The sequence below is a fragment of the Sceloporus occidentalis genome, unplaced genomic scaffold (assembly GCF_023333645.1).
Source record: "Sceloporus occidentalis isolate IW3139 unplaced genomic scaffold, rSceOcc1.0.p SCAF_13, whole genome shotgun sequence".
Taxonomy (NCBI): Eukaryota; Metazoa; Chordata; class Lepidosauria; order Squamata; family Phrynosomatidae; genus Sceloporus; species Sceloporus occidentalis.
Genome location: NW_028316993.1, coordinates 17,347,999 through 17,372,755, shown reverse-complemented (window position 1 = coordinate 17,372,755; position 24,757 = coordinate 17,347,999). Strand labels below are relative to the sequence as shown.

Sequence of the window (24,757 nt, the reverse complement as noted above, 5' to 3'; positions counted from 1 at the left end):
AATAAGGGGTTTAAAACTTGCTAAGAGTTTGTAATTAACTTTCTCCTTCCCTCCACCCATCAATGAGTAACCGAGAAGGAATGTTTGCAGAGGAATGCAGCACAGCCGTGTCTGAACAAAGGCTGCTTGCATAGCTATTTTACTGGTTCCTCTGTTTGATAATATTTAAGTCATTTAAAGTTTTAGAATTAAACCACCCTCTTCCCTCAACCTATTTTTATGGAAGAGCTGCTTGAAAGAAAAACATTGTAGTCTTACATGAGGGTAGGGAACATCTGGCTCTCAGATGTTCTTGGACTGTCATTACTCCTGGCCATTAGCTATATTGGCTAAGGACGATGGGATGTGCAGTCCAATAAGATCTTGAGAGACGGGCATTTCTTACCTCTGGTTTACACCCTTGATGCAACCACCAGCCATGTATACTCATATATAAGTCTAGAAATTTTAGTCAACAAACTGACCCCAAAAACTTGAGTCGACTTGTCCACAGGTCAATGTAAGTACTGTACTTTAACTCTTACTTAAAAAGGAAAAGCATAATCTGTCCTGGAAGCATTGATCCCTCTCTATTCTCTAATCCATCCAGCCTTTAGGATGAGCACACAGTTGTGCCTGCTGGAATTTTGTAAGTTGTTTGGCATTGTTTTTCTTGCTTCATCCTTTAGATCCTTTGTCACGTGCCCCTAAGTTTTACCTTCGACTTATCCAAAGGACATATCAAACTCCATAATTTTGGCCCCAAAACCTACCCTCAACGTATACATGAGGTTGACCTATAGTCGTGTATATACAGTAATTTTAAAAGATTGTGATTGTAGTTCTATGCATGCATTCTCAGAGATAAGCCCCATTATATGTATTGGATTTGTTCTGAGTAAACATACAAAAAATGGGCTGTGTATGAACAAATAACCCTACTACGTTAATAGCTTATTCTTCCGGATGTCTCAGACATGGTCCCAATATATCACAATTTTACTGTATTAGCAAAAACTGATATTTCCATGTTAACATTACTGACATCAATCAATACCTCACATTTTGGCTACCTCAATCCCCTGCCTCTGTCATTTCCTAACTAAAAAAAAAAAATACATTATGTTGATGAGTTGCTCTGGTTTATTGTAAAAGTCTGGAGAAAGGTAGTTGTCTTGAATCCAAAGTTCCTTCCCTTTTAGGTGTCAGCTTAATTCTTTAACATACCACTAAGACTGCATCTGTTCTGCAGAATTAACAAGGTTTGATGCTGCTTTAACTGTCATGGATCAGTGCTATGGAATTCTGAGATATTTAGCCTTCTGTGCCAGAGAGCTCTGGCTTGAAAATGTTTTTTATATATATAAATTCCAATAAGCAAACCTTGATTTTTCCATTTTATATATGGGACACCATTTTACTACACCACGGTATTTAATGGGACATGAGCATCCATGGATTTTGGTTTCTTGGGGGGTCCTGGAACCAAACCCCAGAGGATACCAAGGGCCCACTGTAAATAAACAAACACTTGGATCAAAAGAGCAACCAAGCGACTACCAATCCATTTAATTCCCGCTCCAGCCAATTCTCTCACAAAATGTCACGCTTCCTTAATAATCCACACTGTAGGGCCCAGGTAGACTCCTTAAACGGTGGTCATTCTTCTTCTGGAAACTGGACGCCAGACATGTCCCAGCAAAGGCCTCTGCTGATCCTCCACTCCAGCCTAGATAGAAGCATGTTCCAAAATGATATTTGTCCTCTGATGGGAGCTGCGTATTTGTAAGATCCGCTAAAGCTCTGTAGGTCATGTAAGACGTAGCACAAAGGTACATGGCTCCAGAAATCAACAGTAAAAGCCCAGAGATTCCGGTCAGGCGGTAGTTTGGTCTTTCCGACCACCAACGTGACCCCATGTGGCTAAGAACATAACTTAGAAAGCCAACAAGCACAGAGATGACAGTCAAGGCTCTCACCATTTGTATAGACCAGGAGATGGCCATCTCTTCTGGGATGGGATGGCATGTTTTTCCTTGTATGCTGGTCACATCCACGCAGCTCTCCCATAAACCATCACTGAAGGAGACATCTTGAGGGAAGCCAGATCTTTGGGAGAACTCATGCCATTGTGGTGTGACGGTAGCTGCCAACATCAAGACCCATCCCATGGGTGCCACCACCAACCCCAGGGCCATGGCACTGGTTGCCATTATTGCTCCCCAATTGGAGCAAAGATACCTTCTAAATAGAATTGGCGGTGGCGGTAGGGTTCTTCTACAAAAGCGGAAGGCTTCTTAACTTCTAAGTAATGAAAGCGTAGTTTACACCCTCTTGTTTCCCAGTTTGGGACTGACATTGGAAGCTGTGCTTTATAGTGTTGGTAGCCACACCGCCACCAGTCACACACACATACAAAGCACCACTGCAACAACATTGAAAGGCATTTACTTCCTAAGTGTGAAAATTATACCACAAATGAGCAAAACCTCCTTCATTTTAGTTGCACAATGTTGTTGCTGTTTCTATTTCTGGCTCTCATTTATGACCAGTCATAATGAATGTCTTTAATCATTAATAAACAGCATGCTGGCACTATAAATAGACAATTGTCTTCATTGAATATGCTCACAGTGACAACTAACCTTTCTTAGATTCAAAGCTAGTGATGTTCATTAGTTATACTACAATATTCATTCTATTAGTAGCATAAAGGGCATTTAATTTCCTGCAATCCAGGCCGCAAGGCACAGACAGCAGTTATTAACTTCCAGCAAAAGTCACATCTATATAAAAATTTCTATCCGTTACACACACACACATAAACAAATCCAATGTCATGTCTCTTATTGTGTGACTAGGTCAATGGAGGAGGCAGAGGGCTATCATAGGGCTATCGACAACAACAACAATTTATTGAGTAGCCCAAGGGCCGTTTCAAAATGCTAGTAACATAATAAAAAACAGTATCACACAGCTATATATAAAATGTATAGGGCTATCATTTTGTTAAAACACTCATAGCTGCCAGTGGTTTGAGTGTTGGACTACAGCTCGAGACCAGAGTTTGTTTCCCAGCTCAGCCATGTTACCCAATGGGTGATCTTGGGCCAGTCACACACTCTCAGCCTCAGGGGAAGGCCATGGCAACTGGCAAACCTCCTCTGAACCAACCTTGCCAAGAAAACCCCACAATAGGTCCGCCTTAGGGCAGGGTAACCAGATGTCCTCACTGCAAAGGAGGACAAGGCACAGCAGAATCTAGGACATTCAAGAAAAACGTAGAGCATTGCCAGACAAAGGTGGCGAAAAAACCATACACACATAAATGTAAATTCATGTTTCTTAGTCATGTTCAAAATGGAGTGCCTTTTGGAATTCCTCTCCTGGACAGAAGGCTGAAATGTAGGATGTGTCCTGGAAAAGGAGGACCTCTGGTCAACCTGTCTGCAACCATTTTTTTGCATAGTCTCATTCCTAATGTCCGATTTATGTCCCTTTACCCCTGAAACAGGGACCAGCCTGTTTGCCCAATGGGTAGAGTGCTGAAAGGCATTGCTGACACATAAAGCACATTGGCAGATGAGGTTGTGATTTGAAGTTTTACAGGCTGTATAGCCTTGTCTGCCCAAGAGTGCTGCTGGTGACTCACCAACCTACAAATCCCACCACTCTGTAGGATGGAGCCATGGCAGGTAAAGTGGCGTCAAACTGCATTATTTCTACAGTGCAGATGCCTCTTAGTCCTAAATTCCAACCACTAAATCACACAGGCAATCTCAAATGAGTTAATGCACAGCTATATCTCACATTCAAAGAGAGGGCCCTAGGCTCATAAACCCTATAATATTTTATGTAAGTAATTGTAAGCCTGTGCAAATTTACAGCGCTTTATAAATAAAGGTTAATAATAATAATAATAATAATAACACAATATTTAAATTTTAATACAATTTTCATTTTAATATGTAAAATAAAAATTATAAATATTATTTTAAATATAATTATAATTGTAATATTTAATTTAATAATATAAATTTAAATATTATTAATAATTAATTATTATTAACAGGCATTGATCATGATTAATTTAATAATTATTAATATTTCTAATATTTAAATTATAATATTTAATTTGAACATTTCACAGACTTATAACTCAGAACTCCAAAGCTCTCTCATGCAGCTTTAAAAATGGTTTTTAAAAAATATTATTTAATTATATCATAATTATATTTAATTTAATAATCTGAATTTAAATATTATTAATTATTATCATTATCAATGAGTATTAGCTATTAATTAAGTTTAATAAGTATTAATAATTATAATATTTAACTTATAGGTTTTTTAATATATATATATATGTATATATATATATATATATATATACACATATATATATATTATAACTCAAAACTCCAAAGCTATCTCATGCACAGCTTTAAACAGCTTCCGCCCACACTCCCATGGCTTCTACCCTTACTACGGCTGCCGAAGTAGGACAATATTGTTTATCTCTCACTGCATTCGATCATTTAGATTGGAAAGGGGCGGAGCTTGTTCTCCGAGGAACGCATTCATTGGCTGTTGACCGACCAGTCGCATTCCGAGCCTTGAGAGCGAATGGAAAAGAGGGTGGCTAGTAAGGCAAAGGGGGGCGTGGCATTGGGGCGCGGGAAAGGAGCCGCCAGCTTTTAACGGTCGCTGAGCGCCAGCTGGGGGCGTGGCTTGCGGGAGAGGGGGCGTGGTAATGACAGAGAAGGGCTGACGTCGTAGTCATAGCGGTAACTGCGCATGCGTATTAAGCGGCGGGCGGGTTGAGGCGATTCAGACGAACACTTTTTTGAGGGGTTTTAATCGCTTCTGCCCTTCGGCTTCGGAGGGAGGCTGTCGCCCGCGGAGCCCTTACTTATACTTTAGAGGTAATAATACTAATACAGTAATAACTGTCTCTTCCCTCCCTTTTGGGGGTCCCCTGGCTCAAGGCTATGGAATTCTGGGAGTTGTAGTTTGTTCCTCTGCTCTGGGGCCACAATGGACTACAATTCCCAGAATTCCATAGCTAAGGAACTTAAAAGCAGTGTCAAACCGGATTCTTTCTGCAGTGTGGATGCAGCTGTAGTCTTGTCCGAGGGGAACTCAGCCTCAGCCTCTAATTTCCCAGGATGCTCTGCTGCTCTTGGCCAGGTCACACTCTCTCAGCCTCAGAGGAAGGCAGTGGCAAAACCCCTCTGAAGAAACCTTGCCAAGGAAACCCCAGGACAGGTTTGCCTTGGGGTCGCCATAAAGTCACAACGAACGACTGGAAGGCGCACCTGCCAGCCCTTCAGCCCTGGCTCCAAGCCCTGTTGGCGCTCTGGCTCCGGGGTGAGAGAAAGACACATCTGTGGGGCTTCGAGGAACAGAATGATGAATGGCCACTTCAAAGACTACCACGCAAGGTCAATTCCCATATATACTTGACTGTAGGTTGGCCTCATATATATCAGTCCAGGGCAAGTTTTGGGGCCAGAATTGTGGGTTTTGATATGCCCCGTGGATAAGTCGAGGGCAAAAGGTAAGCAAGCGCATGTAATGAAGGATGTTAAAGATGACGTAAAGGAAAACAGTGCCAAAGGACTTACAAAATCCCAGCAGACATAACTGTTTGTGCAGATACTAAAGGCTGGATGGCTGAGAGAAGAAGGGGGTCAGTGCTTCCAGGGCAGATGATAGTCTTGCCTTTTACTAGATATATATATATATATATATATATATATATGCACTAAAATACAGTACTTACATTGACCCATGGATAAGTCGACTCGGGGTTTTTTGGGGGTCAACTTTTTAACCTAATTTTCTAGACTTATACATGAGTATATGCAGTATTAGTTAATTCAATCTGTCTGATCTGTTAAGTGCTTAATAGAACTTGTCCAATTAAGTCCACAAAATAACCAAAGTCAGTGTTTTGGCAATCATTTTGACTTTGTTCTCACTGGCCATAGATTATCATGTGACTATTTGCTGGTATGCTTAGATCAGTGGTTCCCAACCTGTGGGTCGGGGCCCCTTTGGGGGTCGAACGACCCTTTCAGAGGGGTCACCTAAGACCATCGAAAAACACATATTTGCATGTAGCAATGAAAATAATTGTATGGTTGGGGGTCGCCACAACATGAGGAACTGTATTAAAGGGTCGCGGCATTAGAAAGGTTGGGAACCACTGGCTTAGATAATCCAAAAATGCAAGAGTGAATATTTTCTCTTTGTCTGGTATTGTTTTCTGAGAGCATGAATTAGGTGGCGGAGGCTCCAGTTTGTGCACTTTGTTTAGTTTCCATATTGCCATGATGTCTTGAGACCATGTTTCCTCTCTGCTCCATTCACAATTGCAGCGTGATAGACAACCGTACAAATAGGTTGAGCACCGAAGTGTCGTTCTGAACTGGAGCTTACTTGTCAGTGCTCTTCCTGGAGCTGTGACTTATCTAGATTCAGTCCCACCCCAGCAATGGCACATCCATTTCTTAACCATGGTTATGTTGACATTTATCTAAGCTCCAACTGGTACAGGTCAAAAAGTGTGGCATTCATATTCTGGAGAAGAGGGATTGTGTGCTTCTGCAGCCTCACCATAGTCCTGTAACAGTGGTTCAGTGGTAAATGGCTTTTGCACTCGGCGGTATTTGGGAAATTCTTGTGGCTATCATAAATCCTAACCCTGTACCTTTGTCTTACTGTAAATTCCAGTAACAGAAAAATGGTTTTCTAAATACAGTCTTCTAAATCTCAAATCATTTTGAAATTGCAGATAGATACTCTGGTCATTCTCTGCAGGATGGACACCTCTGGGAACTCGGTAACAGGGACTTCTTCCTCAAATAGCACAGATGGTAAGTTTTTATTTCACGTTTCTTAGGGCCCATACAGACAGGCCAAAATAAAGCTCCTTCAGGTCACTTTGGAGGTATGCAGTTTAAATGATGCATGCGTCCTAAGGGTCTGGAAGCCGCGCCAAAGACACGCTCCAGGACTGGAGCGTGGCTTTGGCATGGTTTCCAGACTCTTAGGACACATAAATCATTTAAACAGCGTACATCCAAAGTGACCTGAAGCAGCTTTACAGTAGAGTCTCGATTGTCCGTCCTTCGATCATCCGACATTACGGATTATCCAACGTTGCGGCTGCTTGGGGGCGTGGCTGTAGGCATTTCCACGCACCTAGACATGCCCCCAAACATGGCGGCGGGCAAGGAGAGAAGGGCGAGTGAAGCCTTGCCCCAAAACACTGCCCCAAGTGCGGCAGTAGCAAGCAGGGCGAGTACCTCCAGGTTTGCAATTCATAGTGATTTCAAGGCTTTTCTTGGACCAACATTTTCAGCTATCCGACTATCAGCCCACCCATTTATGTTGGACAAATTGAGACTCTACTGTATTTTGGCCTGTCTGTATGGGGCCTTAGTTGCTTTAACCTGAGAGTCCAGGTTACAATCTGTCTTTTATATCTTGTGTCTTACCTTTTCAAATAAGACTGTGAATGATGCTCTGTTTTGAATTAGTAAGTGGTCTTGATGAAGAACAATTAACCGAATGCATTCCTGATCACTTAGAGCTCTTCCGGAAGGTTGGTTAGCTTGACATGGTGTTTGCTCTTTTCCGGAGGACCCTGACATCCCCTCCAGCGATCAAGGTTACAGGTTTTGGGGTGCTGTTTCTTAGTGCAGTTCTGCCCCATTCTGCTCTAGTGCTGCAACAAACTATAATTCCCAGAATTCCATAGTATTGAACCATGGCATTTAAAGTGGTGTCAAACCAGAGATTTTACTATCTATTTTGTTGATTTTTTTTTCCTGCAGAGAAATGTTCCATTTACACAATGCAGCCACACATATCTGTGTTCCAGTGAGTGCAGTGGGACGTATTCCTATGTAAATGTATACAGGATTGTAGCCTGAAACATTCTAAAAGGCTATTGAAATTCATGTATTTCTTTGTGATAATCCTGTTTTTTCTTGCTTAACCAATTTCATTCTATTAGCTGCAGACTTCCTCCCTTCCTTTTTTTAAATCTTAATTACACTGTGAAATGGGTTAGATTGAAAAGCTATAGTTGTCCAAAAGTGACCACACAAATGTTATGTTATGGGGAAGCTAGCATTTGATCTCATTTGTAAAGTGCATTGGGCAGAAGGGGCAGCTATGCACACATATTTCATGGAGTGATCAGACTGTTTAGCCTTAACTGCTGGTACTCCGACCCTTGATAAAGATATAAGCACTTGCCTCATTAATGTGTTCCAAGTTGCTTGAAATAGTATGAAGACTTGATAGTCCAAGGCTGGGTAAAGAGAAGAGACCCTTAGGTCTCAGGATGGGGAAGAGTGGCTGGCTATTCTCATCTAGGATACTGTGAACAGCTTCTTCACTCTCTTTCAAGTCTATAGCTCTGTATCTATTCCACTTTTCCTCCTCCTGTCTTTCCTCTCATTGTTGAGATGCTGCACAATTCATGTCTGTGTAGGGCAAATTACATGGATGAAATAGCACTGTGTTGCTGCTCCCTGACAAGCTAAATGGCTTGGCTGAGGTGTTAATTTTCCTATCTTAATATCCTCTAGTTATCCCCAGTGTCTCTAACTTAAGAAACAAAATGCATGGCTCTAATTTTCCAGAGTGTGTTAACTCGCTTTTCCCAACCCCAAGTTCTGCTAATAAGAAATACATGCCAAGAATTAGATGTGGGAGTTCATACATGCTGAGCCATACATTTCCACCCTAGATACAGCCTTTTCAAATCAATTGTTTACTAAGTACATCTAGCACTAGGAGGTGGCCTTCCTTTGCTTCATATGGCTGGCTTCTAAATCATTTAGAGCCTCCTCTGTTACCCTTCTCTTCTCACTTTTTGTATAATCAAATTAGGGGGAGTTTTTGCTCACCTATTCTTCAGAAATTTTCAATTAGCACCAACTTCGCAACTTGTTTACAGATATGTCATTTCATTATTGCGAGAATCAAAATGGCACCTTCGTTCTTATAGCAGCTTTTGCATGTATCAGTATTAGTAGGGGAATGGACAAACAGAAAATATCTCAGAGGCCAACTTTAGAGTTTTCTTTTTACTGTTTTGCACAGAAATCTGAAGTTCAGCCAGTGATTGCCCAGCATCTGGACAGGACAGAACATGGTTAGAAAATTAGGCGCCTTGCTGTTTGGTTGAGCTGCTGTTGTTTTTCCTGTATTGAAACCTGAGAGTTACTAAGAATAACTTCACGCTTCCAACTAGTCAGCTCTGGTACTTCTGCCTCAGTGTTTTCCTTATTCAGCTCTTCCCTTATTCCATGCAGCTGTTGGGGAGAACTGAAGTTTATTTGGTCAGTAGGTGGGGGCAAGGGGTTTGAAATATGGCAGGAATTGTTTGTTTCCTAGGAGGTATTCCAGTCTTGTGTTTCTTTGGGCTTGCTTCCAACTTTGTTTGACGTGTCTGGCAACAAATAAAAAGTGACAGTGCTGTGGTATGGGCATGTAATCAAGATTTCAACTCTGAGTAAGTTTCAGCATTTTCTAAAGCCAACTTTGAGAAATGTTCTGTGAACAATTAGAAACCTCCGTTTCTGTTACAAAATTATTTGGTCGAATGAGGTTAGTTGACTTGTGTATCAACATTTCTACTGTTATTAGATGCCAGTGCTTTGCATCCTAAAAAAGCGTGCTGCCATTTTTATAGGAATCTGAAATTCTCCTTCTGCTTTAAGAGGTAGCTATGCTATATTGGGCAAGTTTCCTAGATGGAGAGCATAATGAAAAGCCATGGGAAAGTTAAATATCAGCTATTCTGTAACGTTCTGGTGCTAATTCCCACAATCCCCATTTTTCTTTCCTAGCATTCTGCAGTTCTGGTGATAGTTCTTCATTTCAACCCATCAAAACTCACGTGACCATCCCAACAGCTCATGTCATGCCTTCTCCTTGTCCTGCGAATGAGCCAAGCACATCTCGGACCACTCTGGCATCCACTCTGACAAACTCATCAGCTGAGGCACAAGGGGTGACATCCAGCTGTGTCCCTGATACTCTGAGGCATTCCCAGGTGTTCCACGGAAGCTCTCATCTATATCAGACTGCAGCGGGAAATAGCCCCTTCCTTTCTTCTGATCAAGCAGATGTGGCATGTGCTCATAAACCTGCAAGGCTGGCTGCTGAGCTCACACTTAATCAACCTTTGTTCAAAGATCAGCAAGCCACTGGTTCTTGGTCCCCGCTTCAAATGTTCAGACCAGGTACCAGTGCTGGCTTAGAAAAAGAACCAAGCAAAGTGCTCCTGGATGCTAAACAAACAACAGAGACCAACAGAGTCACTGAAAAACAGACACTAGGGCTTAATCCTGCTAGCCTATATTCCAGCCCAGCAGTTGCTCAGTCTCAGATATGGAAGCAAGAAACCTGTGGACTACATCAGCTTGAGAACTGTGCACATAGCACCTGGAAACAGCGCTTGGAAAATGATTGGCTGCAGGCGGAACAGATACAGGTAGAAGACACTTTTAAACAGTCTGTTTACCTTGTGAGTGGATGAATCTGCAGACTGTGTTTTTAATTTAGAATAAATCTTCTACTCATTAGTCACACCAGCATGTTAAATAGGTACACTGTTTTACATTGATTTCTCTGAAATATATTGCAGTATAGGTACAATTAGGGTGCTCTGTCTATAAGTGTGTTTGGCTGTAAACTGTTTTCTGCCCAATGGAAGGAAATGCACATTTGTTAATGACTGAGGTTGTTACATTTACCATCTTATGTTTGCAGTGTGTCTGCTGAAAGATGCTGCCTTGGCTAATGCTTAATGAGGAGGGTGTTGATGGTAGTTATTGTTCTTTGTGTTTGAAGAAAGAAGTGGTGTGGTACAAATTTTCCAGGCATTTCATACTGTATTTCAGAGGAAGGTGATCATAAACCACCTCTGAATATCCCTTGACTAAGAAAATCTTATGAAATCCATGGGGTCACTATAAGTTGGAAGACACATAAACATACAATAGGCAAAAGGGAAAGCAAGGAGAAACAGGCAATGAGCATTCTTGTATTTGTCACATCCTAGCTTATAAGATATTTAGGAATCTCTGCCAACACTTATTCATTTGTTCCTGTTTGCTCTGTGTTTGGAAAAAATGGTGAAATGACAGCAAAGGAAGTGTGACTTATTCTGACCTACTGGTGTGTTTTAAAGAGTCTTGCCATAAAGTTCTTTTAGTTAGGCCAGGCAGTTTGTGTTGTGACTTCCAGCAGATGCTTTCCTGTAGTATACAGTGGTCTAAAACTGTTCTGGACAGAGCTGTTTTTCCCAGTGTTTGAATGTGGGTTTGTAATAGCTGTATATGATAGGATTACAGTACATACAGAGAGCGGAAGGAAAAATAACCTCTGCAATAGTGACTCTTGAAAACTGAATCTCATATGTTGTCTCTTTCTGCACCTCATATTTCCAGTTGCAAAATAAAGCTGGTTGCTACCATCCCTTGTCAAACACCACTCCACTGCATACTTTTGATCCAGCCCAGTGGGTCGGTATTGTGAATGCAAATGAGCATTTGCTTAGGGAAAAAGAAATTCTCATTGACAGGTAAGATAGTGGACAAAAGAATATGTTGTAGATTTTTACAGGAACTAACAATCTTGAGATGTTGTATCATGTTAGTATAACCCTAAACATGTAAGTAATCCTAAACAAGTAAACATCATTAGACATAGATGGCATGTAAACATAACTAGTCTTGTGGTATAAGTTTTGTGCTAAAATTATAATGAAATAATGCAACAATATCATTAACTAGGTAAGTCCATATTTATAGTTATATTTATCATGCCAGAGATACAAAGGACTAACACAGGAGAGGAGGAACCTTTTTAAAAAATATTTCCTCCAGCCCTATTAATAATAAAGGTTAAAAAGTGATTTAATGTATTTGTGCAGTCTCTTGTAGTTACATTGAAACTTGGCCCATTTTTAAGCCAGATACTGAGGTTTTTGCTTCTAGATTCGGCTATGATTTTCTCTTGTGCACTTTATTGGCTTGTCTTGCTTATACTGAGAGAAGAAGGAGAAAAGATCTTCCATTACTCTTCCTGCCTTCTCTTTTCTTCCTGTCTTTGAATTATGAACAAATATAAGGAGATATTTAGAACATCATATAGAAAACTCACCGTAATTAAAACAAAATTTCTGCTTTGAGCCACCATCATCTGATTTTGTAAATGTTAATATATTTGTTTGGGGACTATTCTTATTTGAAGGCAAAGGCAGCACATTGCCCAGCTGGAGCAGAAAGTTCGAGAAAGTGAGCTGCACGTCCGTACTGCTTTCTTTGGACACCCTGCTTCTTATGGAGACATGTACCTGCTCAGAATGCAGGTAAACACCATCATCTCATGGTTGGTGGGGTTTGAAAACGCCACCTGTGTCTGACTTTTCTGAAGGAAGATTCAAAGAACTCATGCTGGATTGGAGAAAGGTGGGCACAGGGAACAGGCAGCCGCTTCAGCATCTCTTTAACTCCTAATGTGACAGTATTGACTGAAGCCTTGGAAAAAAATTCTCAATAGATGTGAGCCTACCTGTAGTAATAAAGGAGAGATGGAAAGCTCAGTGTCTCTTGAAACAGCCGTTTCTGCTGTTCTGTCCTGAAAACAGAATAAAGGGCATCTGTCATCTGGCAGAATGTTTCATTCTACACTAGGTTCCAAAGAGGAACAGAGCACGACACCCTCCATCCACTGGCCAGGGTCTACCCTGCATGTCGATCCATATAATCTGTGGCTACCAAGCTAGTGTTTAAAGCAAATTGCCTGCTTTCCTTGAGATGCTTTGTGAGCTATTGTGACTCTCAGGTGGCTTTTGCAGGAATTGCAGCGAGAGAATATATTCTTACGGGCTCAGTTCACTGAAAAAACAGAGTCATTGAGCAAGGAAAAGATTGAACTGGAGAAGAAACTTGCTGCTTCAGAAACAGGTATAAAACAGATTCAGGAGGCTCACAAAGAGACCATGCAGAAGCATACAGTGGAACTGAAGAAACAAGAAGAGAGAGTAAGTTGTCTGTTTTAACATCAAGGGCTGGAATTAGTGACCTACACTAGTGTAACCTGGAGTTATGTTAGTATAGTTTACTTTATGGATGAGGCAAAAAGAAGTATTCACCACCTTCTTCCATATTCCATCCCCTGCCCCCCTCCAGGCAGCATCCCTGGCAAGAGTTAGTAGTTGGGGGAGGATTGGGTGGAGTTTAGCAGAGGCCCACTGAAGTTTTGCAACTGGGTAAGGAGAGAAGACATCATCATCTTAGTTCTACCTCTGGATGCCTGAGGTGGGATTGAGCTGAACAGCACTGATTCATTTTGTCTTGAAGTGCAGGGATCAAATGAAATTCTGATGTTGGCCTGACTTGAAGGGAAGAAATGTGTTTGCCACTTGGCTATAGACAACTTAGTCTGATGCATGTGCTTACATACCTGGTTAGTGAATGGCATGTTTGTAAGAGAGCCCAAACGTGTCACTTTTGCAGGTGAAGGCAAGAGACAAACACATTGAACAGCTAAAAAAGAAATGCCAAAAAGAATCTGAGCAAAATCGTGAGAAGCAGCAGAGAATTGAGACTCTAGAGCGCTACGTTGCTGACCTCCCAACGTTAGAAGATCACCAGAAACAAAATCAACAGGTAGAATGATATCCCCTTGGGTACCTTGGTGTGGTTCTTTGAATGTATCTGAGGATGTGCAAGGTTGACCAGAGTGCCAGTTTATTCTGTCAGAGAAATAGTCTGATGTAGCACTTCAGATTGCTTGTAATTGTAACAAAATATGTAGCAATTGCTAACTTTGTATAAAGACAAACTGCTAGAATGAATTCTGTCAGGTCTGAAGTGTGCTCTTTGCTAATTTCCTAGTTAAAGGAATCTCAGCAGGCAACAGCAGCTCTGCAGGAAACCGTTACAGCTCTTGAGAAGAAGCTTGGAGAGGTTCGTGCCAATTGCAAAGAGAAGGAGTTACAGCTAGAAATGCAGAAACACAAAGAAATGGAACTGCTGTCCACTGTGCATAGGTAAATCTCTCTGGAACTAATGGGAGAGAAGTGAAATGAGATGAGATTGTGCTCTAAAATCCTAGTGTTGTATTGTGCCTATGGCAGTGGACCATTCCTTTGAACAGTATAGGTACTGAAGAGGTGTGAGGAGGAGAAAAAGATTGTGTGGCTATACCTGTATTGAAGTACGGAGTAGGCACTGGCAAAACAAAGTAGTCTTTGTTTTGTACACACCCAGAAAGAAAGTCTTGTTGCCTCCTTAATGAAGATCGTCTAAAATGGTGGCTTTTCTGCAATGTAACAACACATTTGAAATGAAGCAACATTTTTAACTTGTTCTGAATTGTGAAACCTACTTTCAAAGTGTGAGCTTGTTGAAGTCACTCCATTTAGTTTTGGCATCCTGTGTCTCAGCTTACAAGATAAGATGCAGCGTGGAAAGACTCCAGCAGCAGAAAGTTTTCCCCAGGAGATAGAGAGAGAGAAACGGGAAAAGGATTCATTGCAAAAAGAGCGGGACCTCCTCAGGAAGGTAATTATCAGAAGTGGTGGTTAAAAGGAAATGTGTGGCCTGTTTTCAGCCTCTTAAGGATCCTGCATATGGCTCTTACATGTGTAGCTCATCCTGTGGATGGCCTCTGTCACTCCTGTTGCAGCCAGCACCATCTTCTCCATACTTCCACAGAATTTGTCAGTGCTGCAGTGTTCCTCCCTTGTCTCCCAATACTGCCTCCGTCACAGCAGCACTGCTTCAGAAATTGCAGGCTTTACTGCCACCAGAATGTTTTGTGCCACCAGAATGCCACTTTGACCTTTCCTCTCCCAAGAAGATTATATGGAGGATAATAATAAATATATAGGACACTTTTGTCATTTTGCTTATTTTCAGATTGTGGATAATCAGAAGAAGAAGATCGATCAGTTGTCTTCACAAGTAAAGGTGTGTTTCTTATTCAAGGCTTAGCTGTGTGGTTCCTGCATTCAGCATCACATAGGCTTACCTGAAATACTCTCCTCTTCATATTCTAGGACATGGAGCAACAGCTTGCTCAGGAGGAAGGCACAGGTCAGGCTTTAAAAGCTGAAGCACTGAGACAGGAGAATGCACTGCAGCAGCTACGTGTGGCTGTAAAAGAGGTAGACCTTCTTTTAAAAGCTGGTGCCTTTTGAACAAATCAACCATCAAAATTGTCACAAAGTATGACCCCCACTGCAACCTTCTATTTTGGATAAAGCTACTGATGGACTAATGAGTCTACTTTTTATGCAGTTCAAATGTGTGCCTTTATCTGAACCTGCTATCCTCTGATTGCTTGTAACTCTGCTTTGTTGATGCTGTTGGTTTGGTATTCTTGCAGCTTGATTTGTCCTCACAGTTGAAAGAAGAACAAATTAGAATCCCTTAAAGTTAAGGCACCCACAGAATTGCAAAGGCATGAGTCTACACAGTATTATACTCTTTGGTTCTTCAGAGATTGAATGAGGTCTTTTAAACCAAGAAGATGTGAAGTGATTGCATTAAGAGATACTAGATTTGTTAGTTCCTTTACATTTTGCTGTTCTTGAACTGATCCTGTTTGATAGATAATTATAATCAAACATTTCTCATCAGTGTTAAAATTGGTCTCTATTCAAATCAGAGACCAGTTTTAAACACTGAGAAATTTCTAATTTGGAAATCTGCATTCTGAGCAGCAAGCTGTGTTTAGAATGGAATTACTCTTCTAGAAAAAATACCACAGTCTTCTGACTTTCTGTACATTATTGTTTCAGTGGTGAGATGGAAACAGTACTTTGTAGGGTGTGGCTTCCTCAAAACCATAGTGTCAGGTAGCCCAGGATTTGATATTTCCCTAGTACGTAATTTGTTAAGGTTAGTGCTGACATCTCTAGCATGGGTGCACAATAGGATACTGTAGAGCTGTAGCTTCTCACTAGATGGCAGTGAAGATCTAGGCATTAGTCTCTGATAAAACATCTGTGTGTCTCTTTAGATGTCTGCACAGAATCAGGAACTGATGGAGAAAAATCTGACTCTTCAGGAGCACCTCCGCCAGATTGAGCCAGATCACCTGCTGTCTGATGAGACAGCCCACCTTACCCAAGAACTGCACAGAGAGCTGGTCAGCTGCCTGCAGGACTTGCAATCTGTCTATAGTGTAGTAACTCAAAGGGCTCAAGGAAAGGATCCCAACTTGTCATTACTGTTGGGGATTCACAGTAAGTAAAAATTACTGCTTTTCCCCATTAGGTAGTTGTGGATAAAGAGTCTCATCAGGATCTTGTTGGTGTGAACACAAACACATGTATAAGTTGCCTTTATAGATGTGGTTATACTTTTGAGGGCATTGTGCAGTGGACATAGTCAGTTCATGGTTGCATAAGTGGAGTTCAACAAGTGTAATCATTTTGTATGGGCTTATATTGTGCTGCTAGTCCTGATAGTGTAGCGTTGTTGAATCAATTGGATTTACCTATAAGTTGTCTCATCATTGATTCAATGGGTCTGTTTAGTTGGACTGATTAACTTCCAGTCATGCATTTGCACATTCTTCAATCCTATTTATATCTTCATCAATGTCAAATGTTCATCTTGATCTTGATTCACTGAGGAAATAATAATCATCATCCCCCATTGCACAACTGGATAGCAAGCAGGCACATAGTGCAGCTGGCTATATCTGCCAATGTCTGTATTCAGAAGCGTGTTGTAGCACAACCACCATGTAACTGTTTGCCTATAGATTTTCATCATGCAAGCATGATATAGGATCTTAGACCTGCTTCTTTGTAACTCTGAAGATGTAAAGAATACATGAGGAACCTGTGGCCCTACAACTCCCCATTATGTCTGACCATTAACTAGAATAGATAGGACTGATGGGATTCCAACATCTTGGGGAGTGTGGATCACAGATTTTGGATTCCTGACGTACCATCCTGGCTGTCTGTTTTTGTTGCAAGAGTTAGAGACAATTCTGTGCCACGGTAATAATTTAAATTGTTTGCTTTGGAGCATTTTAAACATGTTTGCTCCACTTGATCTGTAAGATTTGGACCTCTTATACTCTTGCATCTCCCATAAAATTTCTGAAACATTTCAAGATGGTACCTTTCATTCATAACACTGATTGAAATTGGTATTTCTTTTTAAAGGGAAGAAACTTATTTCTAGCATTACTCATCTGGAATACATGCAATTTCCAATGCTAACCTAACCACTAATCTGTGTTCTTATATGACTTCCTCTAGCTGTGTATTGCTCAGTGAAAGAAGAGGAAGATTTGCTAAAACCAGACATGCTAGCAAAGAAGCTGGAGGATGTAAAAGAGTTGCACAAAGACATTGAGGATTTGCGAACTGCTATTTCTGACAGATATGCCCAGGATATGGGGGATAACTGCATCACACAGTGAAAGCAAAATGGTGAAACGTACGAACTAAGACTCCAGATGAGTGCAACCTGCTCTAGGGTGAAATCTTTGGAAACCTGTTAATATATTCCTTTGGGATGCTAGGTACAGTATTTTTGAGTCTATAATGCAGAGTACAGACAGGCTTCTTAAAGATGTGTCTTGGTATCAACACACCCATATTGGTTAAAATGTTCACATGCAGAAGCACTTTTCAAACTATATTTTTGTATCTTCCTAGTCAAGTAGTAACTTGACATTTGAATGTGTGGATTTTCACCCTGAAATGCCTTAATCGTGCCTAAAAATAAACTCCTTGAAAGGGATCTTCTGCATTCTTTATAGGTGTATGCTTATGTTGCAGCACTAATTTGGTAACTCATAATTAGCATCCCCATTCAGACTCTTGTTTGAATGGCTCATGGGCACACTTTTCATCCATGTGGATCAGACTTATTCTTCACTAATTTCCATGAGATGCTAACTGAAATAAAGAAGTTGGCAGCATGAGCTTTTGCAGACTTTAGTCTACTTCCTCAGAGGAAGTAGACTGAAGTCTAAGAAAACTCATGCTGCCAACTTCTTTATTTCAGTTAGCCTCAAAAGTGCAACAAGATCTCTCTACTTACTCATTCTACAGACTAACATGGCTATATCTTTGAATGCCATGAGATGTTAAGTTAAAGAGTTCATTGGTTGGTGGTTATGATAAAACCAAAAAGCAAATGGCTGGAGTCCTGTTGGCATAATACTGGGTTACAGGCATGTGCTTTCCTTTGGGTGGGGTGAAAGGAGATATTCACTACCCCCTTGTACTACATCCAAAACTGCTGTTGCTATTATTGGTCTAGCCATGTGTGTGACTCAGGCTGTGAAGTAGAAGCTAGTCTTTGGCTGCAAGGGGAAATGAGGGTGCTCTCTCAGGTGAAGAGGGCCCTCGCTTCTCTTTCCTTTGCAGACAAGAGCAGCTGCTTATTGTCTGAAACCCATTCTCCAAGGCTTAGGTCAGTAAACACACTAGTAGTGCCTCCCCTGGGGTTGACATCTTCCAAAGGGGTAGAAGTTGTGAAGCTGTGTATATGAAGTGTTATGCTCAGCATTCACAGTACAGGATCACAGCCAGCTGCCTAGTGGCAGCAAACTAAAACAAAAGCCCTTTATCTGAAGTACTCTCCTTTCAAGATGAGAATTTCTGATAGAGAGGAACTTTGAATGATGCAATCCTTTACTTTCATTCTCAGGCTGCACATACATATTCATAGTTGTACTTAAAGCACATGATTAACAGCTTGACAAACATACTGTGAGTTTCTGAAAAACATTTGTCTGCATTACTCCAGCCTGGTTCTCTTCTTGCTCCCTCCCGCCATCGCAACACTTACAACATCGCAAGGCTGCTTTAAAAATATGTGCCTTGAAATGAAATTGTACATATTTATATATTCTTACCAGCAGCTCATTTCTATAAATAAATTTTAAAAATGTACTTATTAAAATACTTTTTGCGTGAACTACATTGGTGGGAAGAACTTTTATTGTTAATTAATTAATTAATTTGATTTTTAAGTGTAAGTAAGAGTGATTTGACAGTGGAATGGACTGCCTTGGAAAGCGATGGGCTCTCCGTCTCTGGAGGTCTTTAAGCCAGAATTGGGATGGATCTATTTCAGGAGTGCTTGGGTTGTGCATTGCTGCATGGCAAAGGGTTGGATTGGATGACCTTTGGGTATACCTTCCTTCTCAAAGATATATATGTGACGCTCCCATCAAATGCCCTATGGATGGCGAAGGAAACATATACATATATAGCAACTGAAATGTTAGTAATTTGGATTAGAGCATCTGCTTACTTCACAAGTGAGTAAGCAAGCTTTTGAGCTCAACAGGACTCTTCTGCAAATGGCAGGTTGAACTACAAATCCCGGATTCCATAGGGTAGAGCTACGGCAGTTAAAGTGGTGTCACCCTGCATTATTTCTATAGTGTAGATGCGTCCAGCATTTTGGACGAAGCTTTCGAATGGTCTCCAGAAAATGCTTCTGTTGACATGTGCAAGGTTTACTGAGCTGGTGGTTTCCTTTCACATGTGAATATTGTTAGCTTTGGACAGAAAGCTTGCTGAATGAAACACACTGCAAACTGCTGTTCTTTCTCTTCTTCTCCCTCTTCTTTCCATGTTGCTTCTCCTTCTGGCACCAAAGTTTCTTTTAAAGAAGTCCTGGCCAGGAACCTATCTCCTTTAAAGTCAACTGAGGAGCATCTCTACCTGCAAAGAAAAAATGGCTTTCAATATATTTCAGGGCTGAATTCAAGGCGTCGTTGATGATATTTCATGCCTCAAATGGCAAAATTAATGCACTTTGACACCACTTTTAACTGCCATGGCTCCATTCCTATGGAAGCCTGGGGTTTGTAGTTTGTGGTGGCGCCGCAGCTCTTTGGCAACAAAGCATCTCAAATCCCAAAGTACAAATCCCAGAATTCCATAGCATGGAGCCAAGGCAGTTAAAGTGGTGTCAAAACTGCCATTAATTCTTCAGTGCAGATGCAAGCCTTTGCCATGTCTGGGAGGAATCCCAAGAGTCCCTCTACTCTGAGCATGGATTTACATTTAGTGAGTGTTTGGAGCTTTTAGTTTGGTCATGACCTCCTTTTTCTTGGAACGTCCTCCATTTTGCGGTGCCTTGTCCTCCTTGGCGGGTAGGACATCTGGCCACCCTGGGGAACACTAAATCTCCTACAAAACTAGGAATCCCAGAATTACATCACATTGAGCCACGGCAGTTAAAGTGGTGTCAAACTGCATTAATTTTGCAGTGCAGATGCAGCAGATGAGGATGAAGCAGGGCAGAGCTGATCACTTGGTTTCATTCCCCCTTACAAAAAACAAAACCAAACCCGTAAGAAAGTAGATAAGGAAGAAGCAGGCATGATCAGGTCTTTATAGAGTCAAAGAGTTCAGGCTCATTACAAGCCATTTCTCCAAATGCACTGAATTGGAGCAGAGCATCATTTCCCCACCTCTGTGTCTATTGAGTGCATTGGAGGCTGGGAGCAAAGAGAAAGTAGGATCTTTCCCCACTTTGATGCTTCAGAATCCCCCATAGAACCCTACTTTAAATTGGGGGGGGGGTCTTTCTCCAGCTCCCCAAAAGGAATAAATGTATAGTTTGCAATGCATTCCCTTACCCCTTGCTACCAGTTGTCCCAAATGTATTTTACAGCTCTGTTTTGTTTCCTCTACTGGCCCCTGGCGCAGGCTAACCAAATTCCAGCAATAAAGGGCAAATAACGAAATTTAAAGCGGTAATGAAATCAGCCCAAATGCGATTTGAGAGTCGCAGAACGCATGCTGGCAGTGGTGACATCTTGTAAGTTTCCAGACTGGTTTAAAAACATTGCTGCCTGCACCACCACCTGCCTTTCGGAAAGGCTTGCTGGAACAGAGAAACCCTCCATTTTGGGGGTGGGTTTTTCAGACTATGGGCCCGAACAGACAGGCCAAAATAAAGCTGCTTCAGGTCACTTTGGAGGCATGCTGTTTAAATGATGCACACAACTTAAGAGGCCAGAAGCTGCGCCAAAGCTGCACTCCAGTCCTTAGGACTGAAGCATGGCTTTGGCACGGCTTTTGGACTCTTAGGACGCATGCAACATTTAAACAGCATACCTCCAAAGTGACCCAAAGCAGCTTTATTTTGGCCTGTCTGTTCAGGCCCTTCGTTTCAAGAAGAATTTTTTCCCTGACTATGGATACTGGCCATGAAAGCCTTTGATTTCACATTAAACCTTCCATTTGTTTCTGGAGAGTCTGGAAAGTTCTGGCCAAGGTGGCTTCATATGAGGGACATGGAGAAGACTCTGTTGCTCATCCAACATTAGAGAAATGGCCCAATGTCAGAGAAGGATAGAATAGTAGAATAGGAAAGGACCCCTCAAGGGCCATCTACCCCAACTCCTTGCCCTGCAGGAATACACAACCAAAACACTCTGTGCATGAAGAACTACACAATGCATGTGTAACATCTGTGGAATTCAATTTGGAACAAATGTAAGCATATGTACCCCTAATGTGTCTCCAAGGCTCAGTTTGCTAACAGCTCTTATTGCCCTGAGCACTGTGGGGTGGCACCCCATGGATGCCAAAGTGCTAGGGAGGGCCCATACAAATGGACACTTACCATATATACTTGACTATAGGTCGACCTCATGTATAAGTCAAGGGCAAGATTTAGGGCCCAAATTATGGATTCTGCAATGACTCATAGTTAAGTCGAGGTAAAACTTAGGGGCATATAGCAAAGGATCTAAAGGATGCAGCAATGCCAAACAATGTCCAAAACTTACTAAATTCCAGCAGACTTTGTGCTTAGTCTTAAGGCTGGATGGATGAGAGAGTAGAGCAGGTCCATGCTTCCAGGACAGAGTATACTCTTACTTTTCACCAAGGGATGGTTCCGTCTTTTAAATAAGAGTTCAGATATTGACCCATGGATAAGTCAACTTGGGGGTTTTTTTGGGTCAGTTTTTTGACCTAAACTTCTAGACTTATACATGAGCATATAGTACAGTAGCTGTAGTCAAGCAGATTTACCCTGAGTTCTCTTGGAGACGCTGATGCTTCATCCATCATCTGTTGCTGTTGCTCAGTGGTTTGCAACTCCTTGCAGTACAAGGGAGGGACATAATTCTAGCTTGTCTCAAGAGGACCCTTTCAAGGCAATCCAGCTCTGACCTCCAGAAATCAAGATATTTACTAGGTGAGATTTCCCCAAACAGCCGGTGAAATCATTGTAGATAAAATCTCTGAGAATATCCCAAGATGTCTCTGGCCACAACAGGGACTAGCTTCATTGCCAAACTTGGAGAAGGGTTAGAAGACGTCTTGTGGTTAGGGTTGCCAAGTGTCCCTTATAGTTAGGGATGTCTCCTGTCTGAGATCGAGAAAGCTTGTCCTTTATAGGGCTGGCAGGTGTCCCTTATTATAAAAGACATCCCATACTTGGGACGGCGGACACTTTTATTTTTCAATTTATTCTGAGTATTTATTCCCTGCTCTTCACCCACAAAGGATCTCAGAGCGATTTACAGATTGGCAATTTGATCGTTCCCTGCCCTCGGGTTTACAATCTAAAAGAAACCACCACCAAACAAACTTTGATATATAGACTGAACAAGATGTATTTGGGGAGCATGGGCCCTTCATAAAGAGAGAGATGTGTGCATCGTGCCGTTTATATGGATATGCACAACATGTTACTTTTTACAAAGAAGTGCATGGTCAAGAGTGCTTCTATGCTGTAGGAATAATATGCCATTTGGCACCACTTTAAGTGCTGCAGGATCCAGAGGTTTGTAGCTTTATGGGTTCTTTAACTTTCTCCAGCAAAGAGTGCTGGGGCCTCACAGAAGTACAAGGGTGGCGCTTGGCACATGCTCAGAGGCACTTCTCCTATTCGCTTTCAGTTTCAAGGTGACCGGGTGCTGACAAGCAATTGGGCCAGTTTGCAGCCAAAGCCATGCCAGTTTTCCAATTGCTTTCTGCAGGATGGCGCAGGCAACGGAAAGGGGCCTTCGCAGCCAGGCTTGGACACTCCTCTCAAGCCCAGGCTCGCACCAAACCCTAGACGTGGTTATTTACTCAGACTTCAGCTTAGCTGGGCAGGTGGTGGTTGCGAGACGCACCCAAACACACCCAGGAGCCGAAAACCCCTGAGACAAGGGGCTGGATGGAGGCTGGGGCTTCCAGGAGAGACCTAAGGAGAGCCACCCGACTGGCTGAGAGAGAAGGGGACTGAGATCCAGGAATAATCAATGCTATTTAGATCCACACCCCTCTTTCCCTATCAAAAAATGATATTAATTTCGACAGATACCAAGGGATGCATGCAACATCCCCGCTGAACCAAAGCAGATGCGTTTCCTCCCTTTAGCAAGATTGCTCTCAAAGCTTCAGCCTCGCTAAATGAACCAGCGAAACCTTTTTAGTTTAATCATCTACCAGCGCTGCCAATTAGAGCTGGCAATTTCTGACTTAATTTTAAGACGATTGATACCCGTCCCATTTGTGCAAAACCGGTTATGTATTTATTTGTATATATTTTTACATTTCACACATTAAAATACGCTAGAGAGGAAACCTACATCTATACACGGAAAACTGCAGATTTATACAGTATACTTTACGTGTCACAAACTAAAATCTACACACAAAATACCGCAGGTTTATAAGGTGTAGCTACTTCCCATCGTTCCTCATTAACTGCCTGGAGTTTAGTGGAATATTTTGGGTTCCTGTAACCCAATATAGTATGTCTCTGTGTACAACAGCTGGCTTGCAAAGCTTGCATCTAGGCTAGAATGTGTTATATCTCTGGGATATAAATAGGTTTTTTGGTGGGGTAATCAAATTGAGGGACTTAGGACAGGTTTTTGCTATGGGTTTTGGTCCTGGGGAGAAAGGTGCAGAGTACCTGAAGGCTCAGGGAAGGAAGGAAGGAAGGAAGGAAGGAAGGAAGGAAGGAAGGAAGGAGGGAGGGAGAGACGTGATCTTTGTGCCTTGGTCTTGCAACAAAACTCACTATAATCTGAGCAACTTTTACTTAACTCTTTCTTTTCCACACCAGCAATTTTCAGAGGACGAGTAGAAGCCGAAACGCCCTAAAAGTGCCCAGTTCTTGTCCGATATTGAAAGCTAAGCAGGGTCAGCCCTGGTTAGCACTTGGGTGGGAGACTGCCAAGGAATCCCAGGTACTGTAGGCTCTGTTTCAGAGGAAGGGAATGGCAAAACTACCTTTGAGGATTCCTTGCTTAAGAAACCTCTAGGAAATTGATGGGGCCGCCATAAGTCACAGGCGACCTGAAGGGACACACACACACACACACACACACATAGTAGTAGTGTGAAAGCATATTAAAAGATATCTGCAGAACTCTTCTTCAGCACCACATCTCAAATGACTTGATTTTCCTCCTGTTTTCTTCACTGTCCAGCTTTCACAAACATACCCAGAAATTGACCCCTTTGTCCTCTGCTTACTTTAGTTGTTCCAAACTAAGTTCAAAATGCAAAAGTAGTTGATAGTTGACTAACTCAGGAATGGGGAGATAAGAGGAGGGGGGTTCCAGAAACCTTCTCCGCATCTCTCCTCTTTCAGCTGTCAACTCAAACAAAGGTTTGCATTTTCTGCGACTGCGCCATGCAAGGCCATCAGTGTGCATTCAGCTGCAAAACTGAACAACTGGAAAACATCCTTTAACTAGTCTTGCCCTTCCCAGGAAGCTCAGGCAAAAGCAA

The 24,757-nt window shown here is 41.8% G+C and overlaps 2 protein-coding genes and 1 long non-coding RNA gene across 6 annotated transcripts in view; 1 reads left to right on the top strand and 2 right to left on the bottom strand.

Moving 5' to 3' along the window:
- Window positions 1-1,592: 1,592 nt before the first annotated feature.
- On the bottom strand, window positions 1,593-2,192 carry LOC149305109 (claudin-7-like). The gene has a single exon (XM_089478737.1). It carries the CDS (start codon window positions 2,190-2,192, stop codon window positions 1,593-1,595), a length of 600 nt encoding a protein of 199 aa, XP_089334863.1.
- A 2,612-nt stretch (window positions 2,193-4,804) lies between these two features.
- CEP85 (centrosomal protein 85) lies at window positions 4,805-17,927 on the top strand. Of its 4 annotated transcripts, none has more exons than XM_089478606.1 (13): window positions 4,805-4,904; window positions 6,779-6,860; window positions 9,852-10,498; window positions 11,457-11,590; window positions 12,262-12,379; window positions 12,869-13,054; window positions 13,530-13,682; window positions 13,911-14,065; window positions 14,462-14,579; window positions 14,937-14,987; window positions 15,077-15,184; window positions 16,042-16,267; window positions 17,300-17,927. In XM_089478606.1, exons 2-13 carry the CDS (start codon window positions 6,806-6,808, stop codon window positions 17,461-17,463), a joined length of 2,115 nt encoding a protein of 704 aa, XP_089334732.1. In that variant the 5' UTR covers window positions 4,805-4,904; window positions 6,779-6,805; the 3' UTR covers window positions 17,464-17,927. The 4 variants fall into 4 exon arrangements, with proteins under 4 accessions (XP_089334732.1, XP_089334736.1, XP_089334733.1 ...); XM_089478607.1 differs by lacking the exon at window positions 4,805-4,904 and adding an exon at window positions 5,274-5,423; XM_089478610.1 differs by lacking the exon at window positions 16,042-16,267 and having other exon boundaries at window positions 17,300-17,413.
- The window catches only part of LOC149305105 (uncharacterized), a 36,510-nt gene continuing 23,731 nt past the window's right edge, over window positions 11,979-24,757 (bottom strand). The window contains exons 2-4 of the long non-coding RNA XR_016271833.1: window positions 19,594-19,726; window positions 15,049-15,173; window positions 11,979-12,115 (exon numbers count right to left, since the gene is read on the bottom strand). This is a non-coding gene — a long non-coding RNA (uncharacterized LOC149305105). The remainder of the gene's footprint in view (window positions 12,116-15,048; window positions 15,174-19,593; window positions 19,727-24,757) is intronic.

Coding starts and splice junctions, on each gene's coding strand:
- LOC149305109 (XM_089478737.1), bottom strand. CDS start 2,192: ATGGCAACCAGTGCCATGGCCCTGGGGTTGGTGGTGGCACCCATGGGA.
- CEP85 (XM_089478606.1), top strand. CDS start 6,806: ATGGACACCTCTGGGAACTCGGTAACAGGGACTTCTTCCTCAAATAGC. Junction 10,499..11,456: donor TGCAGGCGGAACAGATACAG/GTAGAAGACACT, acceptor TCATATTTCCAG/TTGCAAAATAAAGCTGGTTG. Junction 15,185..16,041: donor TACGTGTGGCTGTAAAAGAG/GTAGACCTTCTT, acceptor GTGTCTCTTTAG/ATGTCTGCACAGAATCAGGA.